The following is a 19,676-nucleotide window of genomic DNA, read 5'->3' on the forward strand; positions in this document are numbered from 1 at the left end:
ATATACAGTAAGAGTATTTCCCATTCATGCATTTTCCATTAACATAAGATTATCAAGGTTGCAAAAGAGCTTTGGGTAGGAGTGGTTGTCAGGAGTATTGAGCTCTGTTTCTGTCTTTTCTGCTGATACCATATGAGTTTATAAACTCTCTTGAGCTCAGCATCTTGCCCTGTGTATTCACAGTTAGTTTAGACTATGGGCTAGTGACCAGAGTTTTAGAGCTGAATCACATCTGCTGCTACCTTTGAAGTGAGCAGGATTTACATATGTTGATGGGTATTCGACATCTCTGAAAATGAAGCAACTTTCATGAGTTATCGAATTCCGAGTTTGGTGTGCCTGAAGGAATTGTACAAATTTGAAAATATTGACTTTAAAATACACTTTGGTTTCTGGTCTTCCAAGTAGACAAAATAAATTTCCCATCACATGGGGTACTCAGGAACTTAATAAGGGTGAATTAAGTGGTTTAGAATCTTTGCAGAACAAGATCTGTAAAGTGTATATGTAATAATAACAGCAACATGTATGTTCATCAGTGAGAACTTGAGTTTTGTATTCTAGGTATAATAAATGCTTTTAGAATAAGAGATGGATAAGTTTATCTCAGCTTTTTGCCATGACATCAGCCTGCCAGGTCATGGTTAACATTATTTTAGCCTCCCCTGACCACAACCTACAACTATTAATTGAACATGAGATGATAATAATAGCCTTGCTAGGGACACTGTGAACCACAGTATGTAACAGAATAGTATATTACACTGTGAAATAAGGACTATGAGTGTTTCAGATACAATGCACAGCGTTTCACATAGTAATGTTGAGTTATCTGAACAGCAAACATGTAGTAAAGCAAGAAAAGGAGAAACTTTACCTTGCTAAGGTATTTCTAAATCCTGCCTTCATTGTAGTATTTCACAGAATTACATTTTTATTACTATTTGGAAAAGTCTTCTACATATAAGCAGTGATCATTTCCATGTCTCTCATATTTTAGAATGTATTTTAAGATTTTAGCAGTACTACTTGGTGCAATATGAAACACAAATATAATAGATTTTTTTTTTTTTAACCTAAAATGTAGCAGTTCACACCAAAACTTAAAAATAAGAGTTGTCTCCAAGAGAACACATCACTTTAAAACATGCATATCTTTAGTAAATGTATTATCTTTACTTGGTTCACTGGGAGAGCTTTCAAGATAGTTTAATTAGATACTTTGAGTAAAAGAACCCACCTCTTCTTTGCTATGTGAGAGTTCCCTGTTCTTTTGGTGGAGACTGTGCTGGCTATTAAGCTCTTATTAAACTTTTTATTAAGGGCTTCTGTTCATGCAACTTCCCATTTTAAACGTGTAAAATAATAAATATTTTTAAACATTCCCATGTAGCAGTGCTGCTCCATCTCAAGAAACAGTAGCTTCTCAGATTGTTTAGCTGAAAAAGTAATGTTAAGGATAGTTGCAGCTGCCAAAGTCTGGAAACTCGGAGTTACCTCTGACATTTCATTCTTCACTTTAGCTATTGAGCCTTGGCCATTCATTGGTATTTCACAGTGCTTTGGAGTTAGAAGGGAGTTTTACAGATGAAAGATGAAAATCAAAATAAACTCCTTTATCAAGCAAACCTTGCAAGGGCATTCTGAATTTTACAATACACAGGGAGTTGATTGTGATATAACATACAACACAAGAGGGTTGGAATAAACAATTTATTCTCTATCGTTAGGGATGACCATGCATAACTGACTTATGGCTCTGGTTTGCTCTGCCACTTGTTACGTGTGCAGTCATCCCTAACTTCATACCAAAAATAGTTTATCATACTCCTGTGTTGCATAGTTTTTATAAACTGTTCTCTCATTAAAAACTTCACTGGGATGCTGGAAACGCTTCTGAAAAGCTTTGCCCAGAGCTTGGTCTCACTGAATGGAGTTGGTGCTGATGACGACCGTGAGATGGTTCCTGATATCCTGCACAAATGCAGTCTGCTGGGCAGGTAACTGTCATCATTTGACAGTATGTAGCAGGTTCAGTGCAGAGGTCAAAGGCTGGCTTGTCAGAAAGATTGAAGGACTCCAGGGGCTCCCCCCAAGTTGGGAGCAAAGCAGAGGGGCAGGACAGCAATGGGAGAATGTCGCAGTGTCACTGCTGCCCCTGCAGTGAGGGCTTCATTTCCTCTCCTGTCAATTCAGGACCTTCCCTGGGCCCTAAAGCCTTTCAAAACCAAACAAGGCCATCTGCCAGATAATTCCCTGGCCATCCTTGGGACAGATGTCTCTGCAGTCTGTAGTTGTCTTTTGGATAGCCATTTTAAAAGGTTTTATACCTAAGCATTGTGTATATTGAGCCTTCAGCTGCCTGCTCCCTTCCTGAAGGAGGTTACTTTTGGGTACTGCATGTCTACAGCACAACCTCGATCGTTTTGCCCAGTCTTCACAAGAGAGGACAGAATCCTGATACAAATGGAAGTTGTTGGGTCCCCAACACTCGTTCTAAGTAGCAGTTGGAGCGAAGCCGCTGGTGTGCCTTGGTAGCAAAGCACCTGCTGCCAGAGTGCACTGCTGAGCTTGGGGCTCCCGAGCAGTGGTTTGACCCTGCCACGTGCAGTTGGGGTAGTGGGCTTTGGTTTGTGGCATTCTGTACCTTTCTTGGTGAGGAGCATTTGCTGCAGACTGACACACAGACTGCTGCAGTGGTGTTGTTGTGCTTGGAGAGAAAATGTTGGTGCTTGACAAGGGTGCTTTCCATCAAATGCGTGGTCCCCCTGCACATTCATTCGTATCGATGCATGTTTTCTGGGCTACGTCACCTGCCTACTAAACAGGAACATTTTGAGCACAGACCTTTATTTCAGCATTTTCACACCCAAGCTTAGTATAACTGATGAAAGTTCAATTATATGTGAAGTGACTATTAAAGCATCAGGGCTCATCTGGGGGTCTGGGCCTCCCCTCCCCTTTTCGCTTACAATTGTGCTTAATCCCTTAATGTTGCAAAGAAATCGTACATTCATCAGGTGGAGCGTTGGAGGCCGGGGTGCAGATAACCGCTTTTACTGCCTATGAGACATTGCAGTCCTGTTCTTAAGAACTGCCAGGCAGATTGGGAATCACGGTCACGGTTAATAGCAGCGAATTGCCAGCTCTTGATGGGTGGGTAGTCACTCCTTTCAGTGGTTGCCCCCTGGGGGAGAAGGTAGAAAAACAGAGGGAGGGAATTAGAGTGACTTTGCACAGTTGAGCAGGTTCATGCCGCTGGATCAGTGGCAAGCATTGGCAGGGCTCCACTCTGGGGAGGCTCACAACAACATCACAGTCTCATTTTTACCAATTGGTGTTGCTATAGCCAGTGGTGCACAGGGGGAGAGCAAAGAGAAGGAAGGGAAGCTTTGGGGGGGAGAGTGAAAGCAAGAGTCTGGACTAAATTAAACAAACAAAAGTGCTTGTAAGTAGCATTTAACCCATAGCCATTAGCCCAGTGCTGCTAATTGCGCTAAACAATATATCTGAAGTTCAGTGTGTGATTAAAGAGTTGGCTCACAAACTCTCTGCATAACCTTAATTTTTTCAAGGTTCTTTGAGTGTAGAATGGCTTATAATAATGATTTTGACTAATACGATTTTTGACATGCAACTTTAATGCTTAACCTTAGTACAACTCCAGAGCATTTCATGTGTATTCAGCTGTAAAGAGTGATGATTTAAAGGGATAATATAAGAAAAAGGTCGTTCTAGAATGAACCTCTAACAAATTGCATAAAGGAAGCTTATTATTCCATGAGTAGAGAGATATGCAGCTTTTCTGATCATTTTTCTGCTTGGTTCAAAAAATTGTTGAGACATGATTGGGGAAAGAAACACAAAAAAATGAAATAGAAAACTGCAAGCAGTGAATATTCTTTTGATGGTTATGATTTTGTTGCCACTAAAAATACCCTCAGTAATGTGGTTGTTCATCTTTCCTCTTGTTTTGGGTGAAGAATTCGCTCCAATAAGAAAATGCTGTTATTGGTTGGAGGATTGCCTCCCGGACCTGACCGGCTACCCAGCAATTTGGTTCAGTATTATGATGATGAAAAGAAGACGTGGAAAATACTGACAAGTAAGTGGTTTATTTTGGTACAGTTGTCTTGATGAATTTAAAAACATGGTTAATCAAATTAGACACTTTATTGATTTGTTTCTCTTCAGAGATTTGTTTATGTATCACAAGGGGCTTCACAATGGAGCAATAAATTGAGATTGTAGAAGATGTTAATTTTATAATAGGATAGGCCTAAATTAACATTGGCTTAAAATCATTCCAGTAAGTTTTTTAAGTCAGCTTGTAAGTCTTTCTTACTGCGACATGAATACGTGCATATTTATGTACAAATGAATAAAATCTGGTTTAGGAAAAAAAAAAAGGCAATATTTGAGACAGTTTTCTCCGAGTCAGATCACTGGTAAGCAACAGTACTAGAGCACACCTTTGTTTCTCTTTTGCATTTTCATTGCCTTCTTCTAGCTTTATCTGTTGTCCACAATCATTAAAGAAAGGGTTTCTCTGTGCTGCCCTGCATCCATTGCTGACAGAAGCCTTGGTGGAATATATCAGCTACAGCAAATGGTGCACAGAGGCTCCTATCACAAAATTATTTCCCACCTTCTTTTAAAGGTTGATTGTGTTTTAGAGTAAGTATTTTGCCTCGAGCGTAGAGATTTGGAACTTATTGTTATGTTGGTTGCGATTCCCAGTCTGGGTTGGTCATGGAATCAAATCATAGCTTCTTGAGTGCAGCAAGCTGTGTGTACATTAGTCCCCTTGTGGCTAAACTGGCTGCATTGGTCAATAAAACTAAATTTTAACTGTCAAAATTGCCCAAAGCAGTATAGATAAAATAATAAATGAGCAATTTTGATCCATGAATCAAAGCCATGCTTCTGAAACTGGACAACTGGTAAAACCTGGATTTCCTAATAGACGTGCTTTTTTTTTTTTTCCCCAGTAAAATACATTTTAGAGAGTTCTATTCTTTATCTCTTATCCAAAGCTCTCTAATGGGATACAGCCACTTCAGTATTATTTGCACAGGTTAGGATGAAAAAGAATTAAAAAGACTGCTGTGATGCAGGACTCGAAATGATGCCTTTGGAAGTTGCTTTCTCCCATGGAAAATTTAGGAGCCTTTCTCAAAGCACTGCAACATAAAGACTGCTTAGGTATAGATGCCCTGGACTAATAGTTGTATGAATAGTGGTATGAACTGTACATTAGAAAAGTGTACAGCATCTGTACTAGGGAATAGACTATACTTCACATTTTTCAGAGTAGTGAGATATAATACTCATGTCTGTATTCTGCTTCTAAGAAATTTGTGAATATAGTAAATCGGTGAAAAATCAGTGATAAGGTAGAAATGTTCAGGTTTTTTGAATTTGTTGTGTCTACTCCAGTGGCTCACCAGGAGAGACAGAAGAAATCTATCTTATGCTTCAAGATCTGAACTCTCCACATAATTAAAATAAAAAACTCTATTTTGAACCTTACATATCTCTAGATAGGTCAGATTTTTTAAGAATTAAATTTACGCAGTTATTGATTACTTACATTGTGATGCTGTCCCCAAGACTGTGGGAAACTGGACCTGGAGGCGTGATACCTAAATGCTCTGCTAAGAAGTCCATCACTAGTATTTGCATAACACCACGTTCTGTGGTGTTGTTGAAAGATTTTTCTCAATTATTTTATGTGATTTTATCAAAAGAATGTAGTCTTTATTAACTCTAACAAATAGTAAACAAAAATTCTCGTTCCAGTCTGGTTACTGCACATGACCTTCTGTGCTGTGATTAAAAGATAATGGTTCTGTTACAGCAAGCTCATGTTCAAGCTCTTGGTTCTCAGCACTCAAAGTCCTGGAGGTCCCAGGATCTGTCTTGGTGTTGGCTGAGACAATGGCTGTCAAATACATAAACCTTTCATAACACAAGTCTTAGAATACCCCCTAGAAAAAGATGCCCTCTTGTCCTGGACTACTGTTCAAGGAATGTGGAGGAGAATGCTTGTCTATTCACACTGAAAAAGACTAAATGTTAGCAAGCATGATTTGTTAGAAAATATTATTACTGCTTACTAACTGGTAGCAACAATTTTTTTTTAAAGTTGAAATAGGAGTTTAAAGTATCCACTGCTTTATTTTCTAACTTAATTTAAGAAAGGATAGGAAGTAGAGACAAGTTGGAGTAGAACTGCTGTCCTGTCCTTCCATAAAATGTTGAAGGACTCTACAGCATAAGAGCACAGGGACTCGAAGAATTGTGACCAAGCAGTTTTAGGGAGGACCACAAACTAATCTCCTTATAACATGGTGCTAGTTCAGTGCAGTCATGAACATACTATGACATATACGGTGTGTGGGAATTTAAGGACATTGTTCTATCTTTATTTTACATGTACCTTTTGCAATTTAGGAAGAAGGACATTTATTTCCTTCTTTTACCCTTTTAACTCTCTCCCAGTCCACAGTTTTGGAAAATAATTGGTTAGTTTATTCTTATCAGAGATATACAATCAGCAGTGAAAGAGGAGGAATTTTTTTGTTTCTTTTTCACTTGTTTAGATGGTACTGTCAGTCCTAAGGTTGCAGTTCACTCCCATCTCATCAGTGCAAATGAGGAGTTTGCTCCCTAGTGAGCAGGGACAGAGCAAAAACCATGTCCTGTTCATGAGTTTCTGTGATGGGAAGAATCTCAGTACTTGTAGTCTGGTATTTTAGGTTGTTCTATCTTACTGTCACCTTAGATGTATTTAATTTCCTTGTGTATGTGCAAACATATGTCCCTCCTGAGTCTGTACTGGTACCAGACAGCTTAATATCTTAATCAATGACATAGACATTGGGACATAGGACAGGCAAAGACAGTTGGGGTTGTTCAACATGGAGAAGGCTCTGGGAAGACCTTATTGCAACTCCCTCACATACCAACAAAAAGCCAGGCTTTGTGCTTAGAGGCTTGCTAATCCAATGTGACTGTGCACAGAAATTCCCCTTTCCCTCCTCCAAACCCATCTACATTAGTCATTTTCTGCTCACTGTACCAGTGGCATTTGAGCATAGGGAAAGTGTGAAAGAAGCTTGCAGACACTTAGTCCTGGGTGCAGTGGCAGGACAATAGAAGGAGATAGATGAGGGGAGACTGAACCTGCTCTTGTCACCCTCTGCTGAGAGGGGCCCTGGAAGTTACTCAGCAGAGCCTACAAACCCATTTGAGGGGGAGCTGCTTGCCTGTTGCCTTTTTCCTTCTTGGAATGGAAAGTGCAGCCACTCAGTTGTTTGTGGCTCTGTGTCCTGCCTTGTGTGATGCATAAGAACAGCAGAAGATCAGCCATCAGAAACTGCAAGCCATGGCACTGCAGCTGGAGCTCTGAAGACAGTTGCAGGTGGAACAGCACAAGCTATTGAGTATGACAGCTCAGCGGAGTAGCAATCCCATTTTGTTCCCGCTACAAGACTAGATCTATTGGCAGGGGATACTGCCCACCTCTCTCTGCCTGGCTACCCAAAGCACCAAATGTATCAGTACTAATGGCAGTAATTCTAAAAGTATCAGGAAAACAACTTGCCTTGTTCATAGATCCAGAAGAGGAGGGGAAGTATGCACCCATTTCCAATTTTTTAATGTCATCGTCTATAGGCAAGAATGCTATGGCTCAAGAGATCGGTAGATTTTTCACAGTCTAGTATTACTGTGTATTTTTCCTGTCTGGTATTTCTCAGTTATTTTCTCTATGTTGGCAAGAAAGAATAGAGACAGAGTCAAGAAAGAAAGGAGAAAGTAAGTGGCATTTTACAAACATTTTCTGCCACCTAATTTTACTCGGTGTGGGCACAATCCCAATGTGAGATTCATAATGTGCACGTTGCTGTTTAATTTGAAACATTGCTTATTGCACAGTTGTGCCTGAGTGAAGTAGAGGCTTTTATAGACTGTATGGTAAAGTGCAGTGAGCAGATCTTCACTGTGTGGTTTCTTTTCAGGCTTGCCTACACACACACAAACACCAGTTTATTTTTTAACTGGGTACTACCTGTGTCACAGCAACAGGCTACCACTGCCTGGTGACACAAGCTGAACAGCTGATGGGTGTTTGACAGTACTTAGTAACAGCCAAAGTTCTGCTCTATTAATGAGGTTTCATTATTCCAGGATATTTCGGAATCTTCATAACTACTTGCTGGATGTGGGGCAGTCGGGGGTTCCCTGTGTCACCACCTCATGCCTCACTGCTCAAAACCAGCCACTGCAGCTTTGGTTTTAATTGCCAGCTGCAGCCTTGCCAGGAGTCCTTGTTTAATCATAGAACTCCTTGGGTTGTTCATTTTAACTGCAATGTTTAAGATTAATTAAACTTTAAGGAAGTGAAACAATGTTTTGTTTGTTAGAATTATTCTATAATTATTGCACATTTCAAAATCCAGAGCCCATAAAGATTTTTGTGTGTTCAGAATTGCACAGCTCTCCCAAAAACCCTACTGCTAAGGCAATGATGTATTACTTTCACTTTCATTATATGTTTTTAATCAGAGCATGACTTCACACTAGACAAAGCGATGCTTTATGCATGGTCTCCCTTGTTTTTTGCTAAAATCTTTTGACATGATTAATTTTACTTTAATGCTTTTGTCTTGTTGTAATGGTAAGGATGATGGGTATAAACCAGGGCAAAAAATACATGCTTTTCTGTCATAGCGCCTCTAAGCATTTAAAAAATATATTAAATGAAAGAAAAAAATATCACAAGAGACTGATCCAACTGGAATTAAATTTCTTGCTGTGTGAACAGAGAATGCAAGAAATAAATAAAAATGATGCAGTCATTGTTTTATTTTTTTTTTGTATTTTTTCCATAGCAATGTATCCATCTGTCTGATTAGAAGCAATGAATAGGAGAGAAATTGTGTCTTACAGATTTCTAGGTATACAGCAAATCCTCCTTTCAATGCACAATTCCTTTCTCTCGAAAGCACAAAAGGGTAAAACATTAGAAATGTTACTGAACTCTTACATGGTGTGTTCCATCCATGTGATGCTGCAGCTACAGCAGACCTTTTTTCATATTGGTATTTTGTTTTTCAATAAGATGCTAATTGTAACATTTCTTAACCTCCCTCGTTAACCACATAATCTTGGTAAACCGTAGAGAAGGTCCATGGGGCATCAAAATAGTGGCAAATACATGTATGGGCAATCACACAATCACAGAATGGTTGGCTTTGAAAGGGACCTCTGGAGATCATTTAGTCCAACCCCCTTGCTAAAGCAGGTTCACCTAGAGCAGGCTCCAGAGGATCACTCCCGGTCAAGTTTTGAATGTCTCCAGAGAATCACAAAATCACAGAACGGCTGGGGTTGGAAGGGGCCCCTGGAGATCGTCTGGTCCAACCCACCCACTACAGCAGGTTCACCCAGAGCAGATTGCACAGGAATGTGTTCAGGCAGGTCTTGAACGTCTCCAGACAGGGAGACTCCACAGCCTCTCTGGGCAGCCTGTTCCAGTGTTCTGGCACCCTCAAAGTAAAGAAGTTTCTCCTCATATTCAGATGGAACCTCCTGTGCTTCAGTCTGTGCCCATTGCCCCTCCTCCTATTGTTGGGCACCACTGAAAGGAGTCTGGTCCCATCTTGTTGACATCCACCTTTGAGATATTTAGAAGCGTTGATAAGGTCCCCTCTCAATCTTCTCCAGGCTGAACCAGACCCAGCTCTCTCAGCCGTTCTTTGCAAGAAAGATGTTTCAGTCCCTTAATCATCTTTGTAGCTCTCCACTTGATTCTCCAGTAGTTCCTCATCTTTCTTGAACTGGGGAACCCAGAACTGGGTGCAATAGTCCAGATGCAATCTCACCAGGGCAGAGCAGTGGGCGAGGATAACCTCCCTTGACCTGCTGGTCACACTCACCCTAATGCACCCCAGGTACCATTGGCCTTCTTGGCCACAGGGCACATTGCTGGTTCATGGTTAACTTATTGTCCACCGTGACTCCCAGGTCCTTCTCTGCAATGCTGCTTTCCAGTCCTCAGCCTGTACTGGTGCCTGGGGTTATTCCTCCCCAGGTGCAGGATGCTACACTTGCCTTTGTGGAACTTCATTAGATTCATCTCCACTCAGCTCTCCAGCCTGTCCAGCTCTCACTGAATGGCAGCACAGCCTTCTGGTGCATCAGCGACTCCTCCCAGTTTGGTATTGTTAGTAACAGAACCAGTTTTACAAAATGTTCCTGAAAGGCTGAATCAGTTTTGTAAACTGTCCCTGAAAGGATGTTCAAGCATATCATGTTCGAGTATACTCTTATCTTAACAACCTAGCTTTATCTTAGCCTAAATACACATAGAGTGAGGAGAAGTACACGCAGTATCTCCGGAGGTTGAGCAAGTCAGCAGTTATCTAGCTATAGAAGTAGTACGCCTGTGCAGTACCCAAAGGTGAAAGGGACAGAAGTGATGAAGACTACTTACTTCATCCTGAAGACCCCCTGAAAGACCACCAGAGGACACTGCACATGATCAAAATAGTTCCAAGATGTTGCAATCAATGTTGCAATCAATGTTGAGTAACCGTTACGTATCTTAATTAATATATGAATATGTATGTGAATGGACTGTATAAATACTGTGTAACTTAAACTGACCAGTGAAGCCAGCTTTGGGTGCGAACCCCTGGTTTCCCAGCACTGAAATAAAGCACCGCATATAACTATGCCCGTGGTTATGTGTCCTGATTGCTAACGGTATCATCAGCAAACTTGCTGAGGGTGCACTCAGTCTCTTCATCCAGGTCATTGATGAATATGTTGGACCCAGTATGACCCCTGGGGAACACCACTAGCTACAGGCCTCCAACTAGACTGTGCTGCTGATCACAACCCTATGAGCTCTGTAATGCAGCTAGTTCTCAATCCATCCTACTGTCCACTCATCCAGTCCCCACTTCCTGAGCTTACCTATGAGGATGTTATGGGAGACAGTGCCAAAGGCCTTGATGAAGTCAAGGTAGACAACATCCACTGCTCTCCCCTTATCTATCCAGCTAGTCTTGCTGTCATAGAAGGCTATCAGATTGGTACAGCATGATTTCCCCTTGATGAATCCATGTTGATTATTCCTTATAACCTTCTTTTCCTCCACATGCTTAGAGACAATATCCAGAATGAGTTGCTCCATCACCTTTCTTGCCCTTTTTGAAGACTGAAGTGACATTTGCTTTCCTCCAGTCCTCAGACACCTCAGATACCTTTCAAAAATGATGGGAGAGTGGCTTTGCAATAACATCTGCCAGCTCTCTCAGCACTTGCGGATGCATCCTGTTGGAGCCCATGGATTTATGGGTATCCAATTTGCCTAAATGATCTATAACCCAATCCTCCTGGAACAAGGGAGAGTCTTCCTTTCTCCAGACTTTCTCTCCTATCTCTAGGGTCTGGGATTCCTGAGGGCTGGCCTTAGCAATAAATGCAATAATGCATTTATGCTTAGGGCTTGCACTGGGTTTGGATTTTTGTCCATTGTAAAAGCCAACATCACTGTCCAATGAGAAGAATGACACAGGTGATATATTTGGTTAGGAAAGACAGGGAAATGTCCAGAAGGTTGCCAGACTGAAGAGTTTAGTTGGAATGATCAACATCTAATTTCTGGTTACCTCTTTCCCTAGTTATCCCTTAGTCTTATTTTAGTTATCTTGACCTTCCTGCCCTTTGCTAGGTATATTTAAGTCTGCTGTGTTTGGTCAATGTGTAAGGACAAAATCAGGCACTTTGATTTCCTTCTCCATCCCTCTCCTTCATGTCAGCAGCAATCACACAATATCAGGGAGCTGTCATTTATTTGTCTTCCTCTGACTCACTGATCATAACAAGCAGCTGGTAACCTTTTCATCCTCAGTGCTCTGATAAAGGCAATCTGCCTGCTCCTTCCTTTCCCGGGTTGGCTGTGCTTTCATTTTTACATGAGGTGGTCTCCACTGCAGGTAGTCTGGTCTGAATACATCTTTTTATTTCTGTCATCTTGACTTTTTAAAATTTCCCTTGAATATATTCTATGACAGTGCAGCCGCCTTTGCAGTGGTCTTCCATCATTCATTTTGAATGTCAGCCAGCACTTAGGCATACTAGTGGTTCTAGAAACACTTTCAGCATCATTACTGATGTATTTTATCCACAGGAAAGTCAAGTAAAAGGAAGGTAGAATGGTTTGCTTCATGTCACAGTCAGCATAAGAGACCCTGGGTCACTCCACTCCCCAGCCTACATCACCTCTGCTGGAACAGGTTATATTTTGTTCTTCTCTGTTTTCTGTGACAATTCCATGGTGCTCAGTTGTATCAGCCCTTCCCGTACAGGATGATACTTTGTCCTTCCTGGGTAAATTACTAACAAACTCCTGTTTCTCTGTTTTTCTGAAGTGGCTTTGGAGTCACCAAACACTTCTTGGTCCTTCATGTGTTGGAGTGCTCTATCCAGTTTTCTCTTTTCCAGGCTGCTTATTTGCAAGACAAACAGTATGATTGATATTCTTACATGAGAGGTTCTTGGGAGAAATTTCCAAAGGCTTAAGTACCACTAGATGCCTAGCACATATGGAAATGTTACGTTGTTTAAGTAAATAAATTAATCCACTGTAGAGCTTTTACTTTTTAGAAGAATAACAGTGTGTTAGAAACAAAGGTTTCCTCTGTCAATTTAACCCAAAACAGTTGGTAGCTGAATAAAAGAAGTGCTTGTGAAAGGTGAGTTGAGTCGGATGGACAGGTTCTCTTGACACATGCCACTTATAATTTCTTCCCACTTTCTTTTGTCACTTGTGAGGACAGTGCACACTTAGGTTATTCAAAAATACATCTTGATGAACACTTCTTGGCAGCACTGATGAATTTCATCTCTTCTTCTCCATTTATCCAGCAGCCTGGGATGCTGCAGCTTCTGCTTCAGTGCTGCGTCAAGGATGGTTTCAGCACTGCATTGAAAAGCTTGAATAAGCTTTAGCGTCTTGCTAAGCAGAAGCCTTCATATTAACCACTAGACAGGTTTAATAAATGTGGTAGATATATGTAGAAGTTGTACAAGTACATGTACACATATGCACATGCTTATATGTATCCTCTTTCTTAAACAAAATCACTAATTTTAAACAGAAATTCCATCCGAGTTTTCCATCCTCATATTTAGACCCTTTTAAGAGGTTCAAAACCAGGAAAATATAGTCACAAAAGAAGAGGGATTCATCCACAAAAAAGTTGACTGGTATGACTATCCAACTTTAAGCCTGGATTTAAGAGATTAATTCAAGGTGGTCAGACACATTGCCAATAAGCCACATGTTTTACACATATAGAGAAGTGAGCACATAGAAGTAAGAAACAGAAATATAGCAAGGAGTCTTTTTTATGTGTGACATACCAGAGGTTAGCCACAACTCCTATTCTGAGAATGATGCAAGGGAATTCAACCATGCAAGTGCCATTAATGGTGCACGCCTGCGTATCTAAGAGCAAGACAGAACTCTAAGAAGGAGTGAAAATGTACCATGTTCTCACAGTGAATGCTGTATTTGTGCATTAAATATTGCTTTCTTCTGCACTGCCATTTGAGATAACTTTCAAGAAATGTCAGCCCTTTTTCTGTGCATTTTTCTCTTTGATTACAATGTTATTAGCTTCTGCTTTTACACAGATGTTACTTGACGGTGTGTGTCTTTTGTGATAACCTCTGTACTTTGTACCTCCTTTGTAAGCATGGTGTCTTTGATTCTGGATAGCTTTTTTTTTTTTCCTATATTTCCAGTCCCTTTAAATCTTGCTATGCTGTGTCTTTGAAATGGCTGGTCTCGTCACTGTGTCCAGTCTGTTTGTGCTGAAGGCCTCAACAGTGTTTCAGCTTCTCTTGTCTACTTTCTGCCCTTTCTTATGGACTTTTGAATACCCATGTCTCTGGATACCAGGCTGTTCGTTTTCTTCTGCATATACAAAGATGCCTGAATCTACCCACCCTTATCCTCAGAAACTACACTGGCAAACAGTTACTTTTAGGTAGAATCCAGAAGTGTTACCTAAATGTCCTGATCCTTGCCTGCACTCAGCCAGGACTGTTTGTGGTTGAAAACGTGCGTGGGACAAGAGAGCAGGACACAACCCTTTTCCAAGACATCCTTAGGCAGGACACTGAGACAGTGCAGAGCACAGCTGTGGCTGGCTCTGAGTAAGAAGGCAACAGGTGAAAGATGAGTTATAGATGATACATGCCATTTCCACAGCAGATGCTGATGTCAGGCTTCTGCAGAGATGTCTTACAGTGAAAACTGCTGGTTCCTGGAGATGCTGCTCCCTGCTGTATCCTTACAAATACATTAGAACCTTTGACTCAAAACCTTCCTCCTGGATCGCGGAACTTACCTTTTCCTATCTCATATTTCAATTTGGGTTATGTATCTTTACAGATGGCTTGAGGATGACAGTTCCATTTTGCAGCAAATTCTACAGCTTTGTTCCAAGGCAAAATGAAAACAAATTCCTTCAAATGTTTTTGCAAAACCAGAGTTGTATCAGAACATCCCTTTTCATCTCAACATCTCTTGCAGGCTGGGGAAGAAGCAGGCAGTTGAGGTTCAAGTCTCTGCTTTGCTTAAGTCAGAGTACAATTTTTTAACTTAGGAATCCCACATATATATCTCAATGAGTATTTCACAGCACCACCAAAGTTTTGTCCAGCTTGGCAAGGCTCACTGCAAACCGGAAACTGCATAGCTACAAATAACAAGCTGCTATGACTTCACAGGTAAACCCTGGTGATCAGCAGAGCATAGATCCTCAGGCTTATTGCCGTTCTAAAGAATCTGCAACATTTCGAATCATCTCAGCCTATGGACGTTGTGTCTCTGCTATGAACACACTTATCCTGGTCTAGTAGGAACTGGGAGCTACATTGTCCTGTCTTCTGTCCAAAGCAAGTGTCTCACCTGGCTAGATACAGATGTCAGTAAAGTCACCTAATTTCTAGCGAAAGGAAATATCATCAAAAGTGTTCTCAGCAGATCTGTTTGTGTAGGTCCATTAACACTATTTGGCCACTGTCTTTAAAAAATCAACCATCTGGAATAACTTCCATGCAAAATTATGTGGCATTGTGTGAATTTAGTACTCACTGCAACCATGGCTTTCTGTTTCTTAGATGATTTCAGGTAAAATTTACGTGTTTATTCTCATCTAGTTACTCTGGGATTTATGTAGCCTTAATGGGAGGTAGGCATGTATGGAGATGAAAATGAACTCTGGTGTGTTTCTAGTTGCTTACTTTAGAGAGTGCTCCCTTTTTTCAGTATCTAATGTGTTATTTTATTTATGTACGAATGGGTTGCAAACAGGATGGCAAAGGACCACTAGCTGGGCAATATGTTATCATAAGAAATTCTCATAAAAATCCTCAGGCTTTTTTGAGAAATTGGTATATAGTTTATAAACTTTCTCCTCTCAAATGTTCCTAAAACAAAAGGCAGTTTCCTCCTAAGAAGTGTTTTGTGCACAATTATTTGCAATACAGATACCAGAAGCCTGTCTTAGCTTTCTCAGTTTTGTCAGTGCTATTAGTGTGCATTTTGCATCCTCAAGCTTATTTGCTGTTGTATGTCCTTCCTGTGTTGTAGTGGCTCTTTGCAGGGAATCATTCTCTTGTCAATTTTCCTCTGTTTCCTCACAGCTTGATTAAGTTTTTTTCTCCCTTCCTGTCTCCATCCTTTCCCCCTTCCCTGCTGGCTCCCCTACTCCCATACCTTCCCTCTGTTTAAGACAGAAATAAAATTTATTACAGACTTGAGAGAGGCTTTTTCTAAGCTTTCTGTCTCATACCAGGTGTTGTATGAGCTACTGCTTTCATTTAACTGAAGGCTGCAGTATCTGCAGGAACAGACTAATATGTCTTTACAGGGATGGGTTTTGGTATGTTGTTTTGTCATATTTATGTATTGTGATTCGACTCCCAAATGGGGATTGTGCTGCTATAGGGTATGCAACTGCAGAATGACTGTTCACACTGAGCAAAAAAGTGTTAACAAATTGAATAGTAATGAATTAACCTGCAGAAAAAGCATTTTACCCTAGTACACAGAAACCCTGCATAACTAGAGCATATAATTTTAAATGAAGCAGGCTCTAGGAATGCCTCAATGGGTGTGATGTCGACAGTAGCTCATAATTCATGGATATGAATTATGGCTGAATATCAGGAACAAACTTCCTGACATTGAGATCTATTAGGTTGTGGAATAATATCCCATGGGAAATGGCAGAAATCCCATTGCTTAACATCAGCCTGAGCCCTAGGAAAGGCACAAATTCTGGCCTGGCCTCAGTCTTTTAGGGCAGATGAATTAATTGCTTTAACATAGGCCTTTCCGTCAGTCTAGACGAGTGATGCCCTCCGCTATTTGCCAGGCACGAGCAACAAAGGCAGCTGTAGTAGGAGCTGCCTCACCTTGCCCCGTGGCTGTGCCCCTACTGTTGGTGAACAGATCATCCCCAGGCTCAAAAAAAAGAAGTCAGTGGACGAGGGCAAAAACCAGACATAGGGTGGTCTTGTCTGTGGCACCTGCAGGAAGCAGTGTGTGAAATAAGCTGGGCTGTATTTTTGGCAGGGTGGGGGCGGCTGATTTCCATCTGTGATGCCCTGAGCTCACCTGCATCATGTGAAGAGCATGTGAGGGCTGAGGTGTGGGAGCAACCCCAGCACCCTAAGCACTGAGCGTGAGAGAGCCCACTTGGGCTTCTTAGGAGGTAGTGAGAGGGACAGCAAAAGGGAATTGGGATCTTTTCCACAGTGGGAATGTCTGTTTTCCATGAACCCAGGTAAGCCTACCCAGGTGCTTCCTGAGCCCAGCAAACACCCAGAGCTTCCAGTGCCTGATGCAAGCCTGCTGTTTGCAGTAACAAATTATCTGTGACTGAATCATTTCAAAATTTCCTATTTTTTTACAAGTAGATAGTGTATTTAATGGACATGATTTTGGGGATGGGAGGGAAAGTCTTCAACTCTGAGATGACTAGAGCTAAAACTATTAAATCATGCTCATTTCCTTGTGAGTAAAAACTAAATAGGTGTGAGTGGAGCGACTGTTTTGCAGTGATGACAATAAGCAGCACCTTAATGTATATGAGTAAGCCAGTGCTTTGAGTTCTAATTATTAAAAAAAAAAAAGGGTTTGACTCCAAAACTTGAAAGTAGGAGATGGCAAAATGCATCTCCCTAGGTTAAGCAGGAAAGGGGAAAAGTGAGAGAGAGATGCACTTGCATCACTTTCAGATGGGAAGGCTTGGCAAATTATGTTGTTAGAAATCATTAACATAGATTTAAATTGAATTATGATGATAAGTGATGCAAGAGCCACGTTTCTTCTCTCCTCCTCCCTCCCCCCAAGTTTTACATGCAGAGCGCAGGGCTCTGATCTGTACTCATGAGCAGCTGCTCTCTTGCTGGTCAAGAATTACAGCTGGTGTATTTGCACAGCCTTAACAAACATACATACCATATGTGAAAAATACTTTTCTGACTGAAAGGACGTGAAGTGAATGTCAAAGAGCTGCCAGATCAGAGAGAAAGAACCAGATTTTGTTTTCCTAGATGAATCGTTAAAGACTAACAAAAAATAAGTCCAATTAAAGGTAACGGAACAGTCTTCTGCCCTCATGCATGTGAAAGGCATTGTGCAGGCATAACTAAGGCAGAATTCGACTCCCAAATTAACTCATTTGCTGGTTGCAAAACTGAAAGAAAATCCTTATGACCAGCTTATAATTGTATATAATGAAAAATTACAACAGCAGAAAAATGTATTCATATCATATCTCTAATTCAGCAAAGTATTAATCGCACTGATGTTCAGCAGTGTGTTTAAATACATGCTTAAGTACTTTACTAAGTACTGCCTGTAAACAGCTCTATATGACAATGCATTACCGTAGGACATAGTTTATCTGTACGCTCTCTCCAGAGAACTACAATTATTTCAAGCACCGTGGCAGCCGGTAGCACAGAGCTGGATGATCTGTGGTGTCCAAATCCCAGATTTCTGGCTAGTCCCTGTGCAGTCCTTGTCTCCCAGCTGCATTACCACCCATTTCTGCACAGGCTCACTTAAACTTTGTTTTATTCAGAAGAATCATAGCCACTGGAATCATCTGGGCATTTACTGGCTCACATTAACTTCAGCTCCAGGACAGAAAGAGTCGTCCAGGGCATTGGTGTCCCATGTAAAGATTTATACAGTGCTCAAGTCTCTAACTTAAGTCTTGAGCAGGGTGTTTCAGGGGTTTCTGCACTGGGACGCATTTCACCCTGCAAGGTTGGAGCCACTGTCCTCCTGTCAGCTCTTAGGCTGTCTCCAGTGCAGCTCCAATAAATGATCATTTCTGCACTCAGAAGTTTGATTTTTCTTAACTGCAGAGATTTACAGCAGCAGTAAAGCCCTGACATAGCGTCGCTTTTCCTGAAGCTGTGATTTGGCTTCACCCAACTGCTTGATTTTAACAGCCTGGCCTCTCAGGGAGGCAGGGCTGCTATTGAAAGGGGTGTACTTCCCGGTAAAATAGCACTGGTACCCACCTGAAGCAGTTGCTGCTACTTGAGGGCTTTCATTGGAAACTTTCAATATTGGAAAATAGTTCTTTGTCCTCACAGAAAATAATTGATTCCTTAGAGAAAAGTCCTCTGGCTTTACATGGCACAAAAGAGTAGGGTTCAACTGGAGTGAAGATACATCTTTAAATAATAGAAGAATTTGTTTGAATAATGCTAAACTCACTGTTTCAGGGCAAAATGTTTTTATACAGAAAACTGCTATTGATCTATCACCTTCTATTGATTTTCACCAAAAAAAATTCTTCCAGGGTTGGGTTGGCCATTTAACTGTACAACACCACTGTTACTTGAAGTCAGAGAGCTCTTGAGAGCTCTGCATTTCCCCTGATGTTCAGAGGCTTTGCGGAGTGCTGCGGGGGTTACGTAGCAGTGGGCTGCTGGAGCTGCCCATGGGTGAATGACCAGGGGTGGAAAGTCTCCTTCTCTTGGCACAAGCAAGGCTGGAGAGGTAGCACTGACGTACACACCATTGTAAGGAACCCCATGGAGGGTGCAGGAAGGATGTGGGAGTGTCTGCTTTTGCTTGGTTGGGTTTGCTGGGGGTTGTATGGTTGGACAAGGAGGGCAGATAGCAGAGCTGCCCACTGGTGCCACAGCTGGAATTCATCTTGAGTGGGTTCCAGAGCCTGGAGCAAAAACGTCATCTGGGTGTCACAGGAAAAAAGCACAAGCAAAGGAGAGTCTGGGCTATTAGGAAAAGTGAACTGTGTAGGAAAAGTGAACTGCGTGGACCGAATTCATATCACTTTATGAAATCTATGGATGAAATCTCTTATAAATTTGATGTCTGTTCCACTTTAAAATGATTTGTGGTTGTCTGCAACTCACAGATACTAAAAAAAAAACAGGAAGAAGTATTTGATTTACCAATTTGTTGATCATTTCTATATGCTTTTTTAATGTGTTGTGTCCTGCAACCAGTGGATACAGCACCTGCTGAACTGGGTCCTGGACCAACTAGGACCTTTGAAACAAAAGAGGATCTGAAAGTACACCAGTTTCGACTCAGT

The 19,676-nt window shown here is 41.2% G+C and overlaps 1 protein-coding gene across 1 annotated transcript in view; it reads left to right on the top strand.

Moving 5' to 3' along the window:
* The window catches only part of KLHL14 (kelch like family member 14), a gene marked incomplete at both ends in the record, with an annotated part of 61,542 nt that overhangs the window by 12,351 nt on the left and 29,515 nt on the right, over positions 1-19,676 (top strand). The window contains one exon of the mRNA XM_080339986.1: positions 3,984-4,105. Coding sequence (XP_080196112.1) covers positions 3,984-4,105 — 122 coding nt within the window. The remainder of the gene's footprint in view (positions 1-3,983; positions 4,106-19,676) is intronic.

Source organism: Nesoenas mayeri, assembly GCF_963082525.1.
Source record: "Nesoenas mayeri genome assembly, chromosome: 2".
NCBI classification, from domain to species: Eukaryota; Metazoa; Chordata; class Aves; order Columbiformes; family Columbidae; genus Nesoenas; species Nesoenas mayeri.